At 30.1% G+C, this 8984-nt stretch overlaps 1 protein-coding gene across 1 annotated transcript; it reads left to right on the forward strand.

The window, feature by feature from the left end:
- The first annotated feature begins 3163 nt into the window (after positions 1-3163).
- Positions 3164-3749, forward strand: LOC133695848 (uncharacterized). Its single transcript, XM_062117816.1, has one exon. The coding sequence runs from the start codon at positions 3334-3336 to the stop codon at positions 3610-3612; it is 279 nt and encodes a 92-aa protein (XP_061973800.1). The 5' UTR covers positions 3164-3333; the 3' UTR covers positions 3613-3749.
- Positions 3750-8984: the final 5235 nt, after the last annotated feature.

Raw genomic sequence — 8984 nt, forward strand, 5'->3', positions numbered from 1 at the left:
ATATTTGCTTATTGCAAAATATTTGAGTCAATGAACTTTGTTGTACCTTCATAGAAATAAAGGATATGCAAAATGTTGGGGTTAATTCATGTTCATAGGTTTTTAAAATGACAATTTAGCTATTATGAGAAGTTTCTACGTGTCATTAAATTTAATTGTTTGTTTTTTTATTTTAAAAATATTTTTTAAAAAAATTAATTTTTTTAATTTTTCTTTACTTTAATTTTTTTGTTTTATTAAATCATTTTGATATGCTTATATTAAGAATAATTTTTTGAAAATATTATTTTAATATATTTTCAAATAAATATTTTCTTAAAAATTAATCACCACTACAATAATAAACAACCTTAAAATCAAGAATGCAATATACATGAAGAAAGAAGAAACCAGCAGTCCAAAACAGCACAGAGCTACCTTAAAATCTCTATTGTATGATTGTTAATGTCAAGACATACTAAGTGGGTTTGAGAATGCAATACAAATTATATTTTTTTATTTTGAATTTTTTTATTTAAAATAAAAAATTTATATATTTTTAAATTATTTTGATATATTAATATTAAAAATAACTTTTAAAAAATAAAATAATTTTATTTTAATATATTTCTAAATAAAAAATATTTTAAACCACTCCAATATTATCAAACATACCTCATCTATTCCCTTCTTTAGCTAGGAAGACTAGCCCTTGATTTTAGAAACTTGAGTGACATATTCTTGGCTTTCCCATGCCATTAATTAGTCGACCGTACGTGTGTGTTCTAGAAAGAGAGTCGTTAGAGACGGTTGACCCGCAACGAGAAAAATGGGCTTTCTCTCAAAAGCAGGAAAAAGACGCAGGGAAAAACAAGAGCCGAGACATGCAAGGAAGTTGATTCGACTCTCGAGTGCAGCAGTCCTGAGAGGACGAAACGTCGAGAGAAAGAAATTTGAGGGCCCAAAGGTTTCCTGTTGCCTTTGCTTAGGGAAAACTAACACCAACTCTTTGAATATTAGCAGACGTATCCAGCCCTTAATCACGCACGAACCAAATCGACCGTTTGCAGAAAGAAAAATTGTTTAGTGCACACAATGCTACCTTTAATTGCTCGCACTCTACTGCTATTTCCACAACAATCCCAACCATTCTGTGGACACGCACTGCCAACGCAAGCCACTTGGCTATATAACTTGGAAAGAAGTGGGAAAATGGCGTTTCCTTGCTAAAGGGTCATCGTCAAGTACTTTCCCATTACCTTACAACTGGTCTGGGGAAGACGATGATGAATGCCAACTGGCTAGGTAGCTAGCCATAGCTTAGTTCATGCAGTTAATTGGATTTCAAGCGATTGACCTGGAGATCAAACTGTATTCAAATTTATATATAATACAAGATACAGTGAAAGAGAAAAGGGGGGTAATATTTATTTACTCGAGCTGTCGCTGCATCTGTCTATTTCTCAACGATTTGGGGTTGGTTCGGGAATGCAGAATGACCCTAAAAAGTGATAAAAAAAAATTTTAAAAAATTGAAGGCAGCCGAAGTAGTAGACTAATTTTGTGTATGTTGCTTGAGTTTATTAGAAGGCCAGAGTCAGAGTTAGTTCACCCACTTGCAAGTACAGTACCTTTTGGTACTGCATAATATGGGCTACATATGGTGTAGAGAGAAAACAATGGGTTTTACAACAACTTTGAACCATCCCAACTCAGAATGAATCAACAGCTCATAAATTTATTGCCTTGTGATGCTTCGCACTTTCACTCATCAGCAACTATTTCGTGAGAAAGTGGATTTCAAGCATATAGGTAGTAGGGGTGAGAAAAAAATTGAAAAACTGAAAAAAAGTCGATTAAACTAATTAAAATTTTAAAAAAACCGACTGGTTTGGTTTGGTTTCGGTTTTATAAGCCTAAAACAAAAAAAACTAAATCAAACCCAAACAAAAAAAAACCAAGCCAAATTGGAAAAAAACCGAGCCAAACCAAAAAACCAAGCCAAAATAAAATCAAACCGAAAAAAACCGAGTCAAACCGATATCACCCTAAATATTCTTCCTTCCTTTTATTTTGTTTCCATTACATCTGGGGATTCTACTGTTCTTTTTATATCTTGTGGTTATTTCTTTGTTTTTTTTTTTTTTTGACAATCCAAAAAAAAGGAGCTGACTAAAATACTCCGACAAGACCTGTTCAAGGTTTTGGTAGCGATTGTTCGAGTTTGTTTTGTGGCTAAGATCCATCTATCTGCTCTAATAACAGGCCGAGCCTTTGATATATTCTTTTTGGGCCCTCTGTTGATTTTTCCCTCCATACACCCTCGGGCTTACGCAGCCTACCCTCTCACATTAGTATAGCTGTAAGAATTGTTACACGGTTCTAGGTCATGGGTTAACCAGTTAACTTGGTTTTATCTTCCCATAATATTATATATATTATTTTTTTAAAAAAATAAAATAATATTATTTAGATAAAAAAAAACTAAAACATTTTTATGGATAAAAACTAAAAAATATATGGAATTTATAATCAAGATTTGCTCATCTAAGCATTTAATATTAATTCTCCCAATCCTTAATTTCCTAGTAGATGAGAAATCAAACAAAATGTCAAGATATTTGGATGTTCTACTTTACAAAAACAGGTCTTTATTAGAATAGAAGAGAGTTAAAACCGAAATTATTAACCTAACCAAAACCGACTCTTATGATGGATACACAGTTTCATCTGAGTTAATTAAAATGATATGAATTTATTTTTTTTAAAAATAAAAATATTATTTTAATTTTTTTAAATAAAAAGATTAAAATAAATTTTGATCTGAAAAAAAAGATATCATTGGTTCATCAGATTTAATAGAATGAACTCTAATTTGTTTTTTAAAAACTCAGTCTAAGCCACGTTCTAAACCGACCCAGCAAGCCCGGTCTAATAATACGGGTTAAAACCATACAAAGAGATGAGACAGAGATAGGCCACAAGAGCACTGATGATGAATCATAAGGTAATGCAGAGACCAAATAATCATCAGATTGCATGGGTTATCATGCTGCCACGTGTCAAATCTCTATCCATATCTCCTATTTTTCTCATCTTTCGTTTTTTCCACCTGTGAGAAGAAAATCGAGAGCCAATAGAAAAGGGTTGAAGATAAGCCACTTGTGGAGAGCTCGCGCTCCAAACGCTTCCCACAACCCTCAAAGTCCCATCCAACGGCTAAAAATTCACACTCCCAGTAGCCAAGAAAAATATACTACCATAGCCATATAAACAGCTTGGTTCCACTGCCATCCTTGCTTCCACATTTGTTTTAGAAATCAAAGCAAACAAGGGGTGCTAGAAGATAAGAAGATGGCTTCTCTTCCCATCGCCTTCGCTGTTCCTTCTGCTAGAGTGTACGCAGCCACAGCAGCTAAAGGAGCAGGGGGCGGCAAAGAGGAGAAAGGGCTTCTTGACTGGATTATTGGGAGTTTGCAAAAGGAAGACCAGTTCTATGAGACTGACCCCATCCTCAAGAAAGTGGAGGGGAAGAACAATGGTGGCACCGCCAGTGGACGCAAGAACTCTGTTGCTGTCCCCCAGAAGAAGAAGAGTGGAGGCTTTGGTGGACTGTTTGCCAAGAATGATTAAGTTTGTCTGTTAAACTTTATCTGTCTGCATTTGATGATTCTTGAACTCTAAGTTGTATGTTTCTATCTCTTGAACACTCATACTTTTTTTGGTTTCTTTTCTTCCATGTCTAAGAATTATGAATTCATTTCAAGTCACTTAACAGGTCCTTTGAAAATTATATGTATTAATTATTAGGCTAATGCCCCAGAAAATCCAATGAAGACCGATTACTTAAATAGAGATAGCAGCATCCTAGGATATCCAGGATTTCAGTACATTCTAGCCTGTGAAGGATAAGTTTGCAAATCACCATATATGTTTCAGGACCGGGTAAAGAACCTTAAAATGATAGGAGAAGTTAATCATGTATGTTTCTGGGCTTTTCACCTTTGACATATGCATGTTAGGTTTAATATGATTCTCATTCAGTTAATTAGTTATACGTGATATTATTATATTTATATAAATATATATTTATTATTAATAAAAAAAATTATTTATTTTTAATATTTATATAATACTAGATTAATGAATTTAGAGTATAAATAAAATTCATGGAGCAAAAATGATTTGCAAAGAAATATTGTTTCTAAAAAATAAAGTTGTTATATTATGAGATTTCTATTGTATTAAAATATTGTTTCTAAAATATTTATAGTCGATGCTCTTTTAAATACTGAATATTTATTAAAATCGTAAAGACTAGTACATATTATGTTTTTTTTTTTTTTATGAAAGGAAGCAGTTATTCTCATAAATTATGGTATAAAAAAACCTAGAACTAATATATAGTTACTTGTTATAAAACATGTACATCAAATTGAACCACATGAAAATTTAATATGGAGAAATCATCTATGTCTATGAAAAGGCTCGCGTGACAGTTGTATAGGTGACCCTTAGACTTGAGATCACTGAGTTATCTTATATAGAAAATATTATGTTTTGATCCTATTACATGTTATTTTAATGGAGGTAACATAAGGGCAGACATTGAGTATATCATGAACTATATGAAAGTACTTGAGTGATCAAGAGAAGATTCATCACCCTGGATGAATTAAAAAAATATTTCATCTATTCTTAAATAGTATTGATTGAGAAATTCTTGGTCAGAGTGGAATGAGATTTGAAAAGAGTTTCAAATCTTATTCAAACTGTCAATGATTATCATGTAGAGAACAAATATGACAAATATGCCATATGTTTTAGTGTTAAATCAGAATATTATTGATGAAATAATATTAATTACACTGGAAAATCGGTCAATGAAAGGTTAAGTTAAACCACTAATAACTTTTCTAATATTTGAAAGATTATGACATGTTACTAGATGATACACTTGATCTTCAAATATAAATTAATCAATTGTTTGATTGATAATAAATTAAATTATTTTATTTATTTAATTATAATTATAATTTATATTTGAACCAATATATCAGGAACTAATGAAGCACACTCATTAAGAATCATTAGTTAGAAATTAAATTAGGATGATATAATTAAATATGACTTGATTAAAATATATTTTAAAATTAAGGATTATAATATAATCAATACATGGATTATATTTTTAAACCTAGAAAAATCAAGTAAGGACTTGATTAAGTTAATTTCTAAAATTATCCTAAATTAATATATAGATATTATTTAGGATGGAAATTGATATTCTGCCAATATATAGAGTTTTTTCATATTTTTCTATAAATAATAAGTTATGCCTCTTATTTTTTATAGGTTGTTCGTTGAATAGAAAAACTATGTAAACACAAAATCAGAGTTAGTACTTTAGGCATAGCAATCCGTCTCTCTTAAATAGGGATTTAAGAGATTTTTCATTAGTGATTCATGTGGATTACCGTTAGAGACCAGGTAATTAGACGACTTGTGGTTTGCGACAACCCAGAAAAATCAAGTAAGGTCTTGATTAAGTTAATTTCTAAAATTATCCTAAATTAATATGTAGATATTATTTAGGATGGAAATTGATATTCTGCCAATATATAGAGTTTTTTTCATATTTTTCTATAAATAATAAGTTATGCCTCTTATTTTTTATAGGTTGTTCGTTGAATAAAAAAACTATGTAAACACAAAATCAGAGTTAGTACTTTAGGCATAGCAATCCGTCTCTTTTAAATAGGGATTTAAGAGATTTTTCATTAGTGATTCGTGTGGATTACCGTTAGAGACCAGGTAATTAGACGACTTGTGGTTTGCGACAACCCAGAAAAATCAAGTAAGGACTTGATTGAGTTAATTTTTATAATTATCATGAACAATGGACAAATTGATATTTTATCAATTTATAAGGTTTTTTAGATTTTTCTATAAATAGTAAGTTGTGCCTCTTTTTTAATAGGTTGTTCGGTAAATAGAAAAATTATATAAACATAAAATTAGAGCTAGTACTCTAGACATAGCAACCATTCTCTCCTAAATATGGATTTATAAGATTTCTTACTGACAGTTCATGTGAATTACTATTAGAATCTGGATAATTGGACAGCTTGTAGTTTGTGATAACCTAATATTTAAATAATTATTTAAAGCCGAAGAAAATCAGATCTTCAAGTAATAAATTTCTAAATAATTCTAAACCTGTTTAATAAGATACTAAAAACTTTCAAATAATTTTATTTAATATTTTCTACTAATTATATAATATTCAAGAAACATGCAATGTTTGATAAGGAATTGTTGGCGGTTTGGAGAGGGATAAGCAAGGGGGTGGGCATTGTAGTGAAGGGTATGCTTGAACCCACGACCAAAATATATCCATCCCCGAACTCTCTACCCACACAATCACACAACATTGATAGGAGTGATTATTTTTAGTTCGGTTCAGTTTTTATCAAAAAAATAACCAAATCGAATTTAAAAAAAAAACCGAAACCAAACCCAAACCCGGTCAAACCGATCGGTTTTGGTTCCGTTGAGTTTTTGGGGCAAAAACCGATTCAAACCGGTTTGGTTTGGTTTTTCTGGTTTTGGCTTGGTTTTCCGGCTTTCGGGTTATTTTTTCCGGTTTGGCTCTTTTTTTCCGATTTTTTTTTTTCGATTTCGGTTCGGTTTTTTCAGTTTTTTGCTTATAAAACTGAACCGAACCGGCTGATTTTTTTAAAATTTTAATTGGTTTTTTTTTCGATTCAGTTTTTTTTTCAGTATTCTTGGTTTAATCAGTTTTTTAATTTTTTTACCCACTCCTAAACAACAGTGCTACTATCATAGCAGCACGTGTACAGATTGTTTTTCCACCAATCCAGCATTCCAGCGTCAAAGCCAGCACCACACACGTCACTTACGTCTTACCAATAATCATCCTTGTATTTTAGTATTTCAATGACGGTTTGGAATGCTACTAATGGTGTTGGTGGTTTAAAGTATTTGTTTTTAAAAAATATATTTTTTATTTTAAAAAAAATATTTTTAAAATTAACACATCAAAACAATTTAAAATCTAAAAATATAAATAAATATAAAAAATACCGAATCGAGCTTTTCCAAATCCTTTTCATTTATCTTTTGCTGATCAGCATGAACTGGTTCTTGCTGCAGCTTTTCTTTTTTAAGATTTTCCCCCCTAATGTTGGCATAAAGATGCTGATTAGAATAGGCAAAAGAGGTGTTTGCATTCTAAAGACGTTTGTTTGCTCATTGCTGGTTAAGTTTTGGATATTCATAGAACAAGAGGGGTTTCTAACAGTAATTTAGCATGATAACAACAATATTGAATTTACTAGTTTAGTGAATAACTAGATACTTAAGCAGTTATATACACATGCTATTTCATCGTGTTTATATAGTTAAAAAAAATTAAGTAAAAATAAAAACTTTATATATATATATATAAACATTAACTAAAAATAAAAATAGAAAAATTAAGAGACTGAAGTAGATCAAAATATTTAATCTCGCAAGCCGAGATATTTAACCAATTATATTTGCTAAATTTTTTATTACAATAATTTTTTATTCAAGCAAACGATAATAGAAATAGAAATACAAATTCAATTTATTAAATAAAATAAAAGGTGAAAAAACATTATGCAAGGTTGTACTTATTAGAAATATTATTTGAAAATAATTTTTTTTTATTTTAAAAAATAAAGTTTATCTATAAAAAAAATTATAGATGAATAAGAATAACTCTTCAAAATTTAAATCTATAACTAAAAAAATAATCATCATTTAAAAAAAGTTATCGATAGAAAAAATGGGTATTAATCTAAATATAAAGAAAAAAATTAGAGAAAAACACACACACATATATATATATATATATTATATATAAAAAGGCATTAATCTAAAAAAATAATTAGAAAAAAAAACAAAAGTCAAGCGTTGCTGAGTCTAGTAAGTTAAGCCAACCTGCCTAGCTCATTTCATCAGGGTCTACGTGTGGGCCTACCTTAGCAGGCCAACATCACTGGATCCTTTTCTTTTAGAAAAAAAATCAGATGACGTGTCATCTAATTTGTTCATATTCTGGCCACTGTGAATGCTTGAAAATTAGGCTTAAGTTTTTTTTTTTCTCAAAAATTCATTTTTCAATTCATTTTTAACCTAAAACACCTTAGGAGCCATAATAAACTTATTCACTGCCTCAAAAAAATCATTTCAAAAACCAAAATCAACCTGAAACTAAATATCAAACCGAGCTCAGATATATGTTTACATGAACTTTAAAGGTAAAAAATACCTAATATAAACTCTCTTAATCAAATGGAACTATTTGACACAAATATCAACCGTTTTGATGGCCTAAATATATGTCAACACATTTCTCTCTCTCTTTACTGTTAAAATTCAACAACCTATCTCTCTTCTCTTTCAACAACAAAAATAAACTTTTGAACCATAATTGAATTTGAAAGAAATTAAGGCATCAAAATCATATAATTTGGGTTATTTTTAAAATTAGAAGATCAAAATATATATTTTTGAAAACTTCTGGCGCGCCATCCATATTCAACGCCCTTTTCATTTCAATCTTTATTTTTACAATTTTATCATTGACTAAAAAATTAGAAGCATTTGGTTTTAAAATTAGAATTAAATCACTTAAAATAAAACTCTAATGATCAAAATGAATTGTCAAAAAATAAATAATGTCATCCATAATAATTTGTGTGTACATGAACAGTAACAATTCTAAAAGTAAAAACCCCACGCGTTTTATATTATAGGTAATCTTTTTGCCAATGTTGAAGTTAAATGTACAGTCCTTTTTGCGCATCATCCCCGGATGTGTTGTGGTAGCAAGGAAGCCCGAAGGCTATTCCCATCTCATTCCGCCCATTGCTCCAGTCCACGAACAGAGTTTTGTGCACATCCATGTGATAACCTTTTCTTTCTTGAAGGATGAAATGATTCATTCCGATCAA

The sequence above is a fragment of the Populus nigra genome, chromosome 1 (assembly GCF_951802175.1).
Source record: "Populus nigra chromosome 1, ddPopNigr1.1, whole genome shotgun sequence".
NCBI classification, from domain to species: Eukaryota; Viridiplantae; Streptophyta; class Magnoliopsida; order Malpighiales; family Salicaceae; genus Populus; species Populus nigra.